The sequence below is a fragment of the Epinephelus moara genome, chromosome 19, assembly GCF_006386435.1.
Source record: "Epinephelus moara isolate mb chromosome 19, YSFRI_EMoa_1.0, whole genome shotgun sequence".
Lineage (NCBI taxonomy): Eukaryota > Metazoa > Chordata > Actinopteri > Perciformes > Serranidae > Epinephelus > Epinephelus moara.
Window position 1 is genome coordinate 35,130,152 of NC_065524.1, and position 2,297 is coordinate 35,132,448.

At 42.0% G+C, this 2,297-nt stretch overlaps 1 protein-coding gene across 1 annotated transcript in view; it reads left to right on the plus strand.

Moving 5' to 3' along the window:
* The first annotated feature begins 691 nt into the window (after positions 1–691).
* The window catches only part of adss2 (adenylosuccinate synthase 2), a 40,686-nt gene continuing 39,080 nt past the window's right edge, over positions 692–2,297 (plus strand). Inside the window, exon 1 of the mRNA XM_050071092.1 lies at positions 692–1,014. Within this exon, the coding sequence (XP_049927049.1) occupies positions 832–1,014 (183 nt within the window). The 5' untranslated portion in view covers positions 692–831. The remainder of the gene's footprint in view (positions 1,015–2,297) is intronic.

The window sequence follows — 2,297 nt, forward strand, 5'->3', positions numbered from 1 at the left end:
ACACCAAAATGTCAATGTCTAATTAGTTTTGTCCTGATGTTGCAGGCTCAAGTCAATCAACAGAAAATTACCAGGCAATCATCGAATAATCATTTTAGTCTATTTCTTCTAGCAAAAGGCCAAACACTCTCTTGTTTTAATGCCTCTTGAATGTGAGAATTTGATATTTAAATGTTAGAAAATGTGTGAATTAATTAGACTGTTGCAGCTGTGTGACGTAAGCAATGAATGCATGTACTTATCCACTATATATATATATATATATGTAGTATTAAATATTAAATATTAATTATAAAAATGTCACAGATGAACACCAAAATGAGAGTGTCAAACTCTGGAAGATAAAAACAAAAATGCACAAACAGAAAGGTTTAAAATTAATCTAAATATTGAAACGTGTTAATTACTGTAACCTTCTTTGGGCCGTGAACACACCTCCAGAGTTGTGGGCGTGTCCTCTGAGATTGTAGAAATAATTAAGATGATTCACGTGCTGTCGGATATCAGAGATCTACCTCGGATAAAGCACCAAAACTAAATGTGGGGGGCTGATATTTTTATTTCATCCTAACAGAGAGTGCATGTGAGTTAAGTGGCTGAGGTTTAAAGCTGCAGCTGCGTGCTTTGTGTCTGCTCACAGGTATGTATGGTGTGACAACTGTAATTTCCGACACTGTGGTACGCATGTGCGAGGCGTGTTACTTCCTCGCGTCCAAACGTTGCTGTGGAGTGAAGCTCCTCCGTTACTCTCAGCTATCTTTGGTGCAGCAGCGCGCAGCACGGTCGGTGCGAAAGGGCGCACAAGTGTAGTCAGCCAGCGACCCAGGAGACATGTCGGAAAGTGGGAGCCAGGAAGCTGCCGCGGCCGCGAACGGCAGCCCGACGAAACGTGCTCTCAGACCGGCCGTCGGCAACAAAGTGACCGTGGTGCTCGGGGCTCAGTGGGGCGACGAGGGGAAGGGGAAAGTTGTGGATCTGCTCGCACAAGACGCGGATATGGTGTGCAGATGTCAGGTTGGTTACCCCGCTCTTCCTCTTCCTCCTCCATGCTGCATTCACTTGTTATGTGTCCGTTCCCGGGTTAAGCTAGTTACCGGAAGCCGCGCAGGTAACGGCAGCTCGAGCTGTGTTGAGTCAGGTGTCAGTTACAGAGCAGGCTAACGATAACTAGCTGTCTCACTCAGTGTTTTGCTAATGTCACCTTGAGTTCCTGCTAGCTGCCTGTAGCCGCTCAGACACCTTTACTGTCACTGATGAACTGACTCCTGTCGTGTGCACATGACGACGGAGCTGAAGGCACCTTGGGCTCACTAACGTGACCAGGTGCATCACCCCGTACTGGGCTTACCGGCCACCGTCCGTGCGTTAAAGCTAATCGGTTAGCTAGCACAGAGACTGGAGTTATGTTGACAGCTGGTTTTTATTACACTTCATCACAAGTTTATGTTCAGAACTGATGATGCACTGTATTGTGGGTATTGCAGTATCCTGGTCCTGGTGTTGAAGGCTGCAACATTAAAGTTAGACAATGTTTGAATTAATCAGACTGTTGTAGCTGAGTGACATGAGAATGCATGTAATTATTCATTATATCCGCAGTGCTAAGTGTCATTATTTTCCACTGGAGTCCAGTTTAAACACCAGCATGTCAGTGGTAAATTTGAGTCTTTCCCTGTGACCTCTCTGTGCATTCAGATGCTGCAGACTAGGGTTTTTTGGAGCATGCAGGCTGCACCAATTAGTCGATTAACTGATCAGTCAGTCGACAGAAAATTAGTTGCCAATAATTTTGTTCATCCAATAATCATTTTATTTATTTATGTATTTATTTATTTATTAATTGTTAGCAAATAAGTCATGCAAGTTTCATGCTTCTGGAATGTGAGAATTTGATGGAAAAATGTGAATTAATCTGACATTCATAGCTGTATGAAATGAGCAATAAATGCATGTGCTTGTCCATAATATCCATAGTATTAAATAATATTCTTCACTGGAGTTCGGTATAAATATTACAGAGATACGCTAGTGGATTATTGACCTGTCTGTGCGTTCAAATGCTTTTAAAAAAAAAAAAAGTTTTTATTACAGACTAGTGTTCTCCTGATGCACCTGAACACCACACCATACAGTGGTGTGAAAAAGTGTTTGCCCCCTTCCTGATTTCTTACTTTTTTGCATGTTTTCCGCACTTAAATGTTTCAGATCATCAAACAAATTTAAACATTGGTCAAAGATAACACAAGTAAACACAAAATGCAGTTTTTACATGAAGGGTTTTATTAATGAGGAAGAAA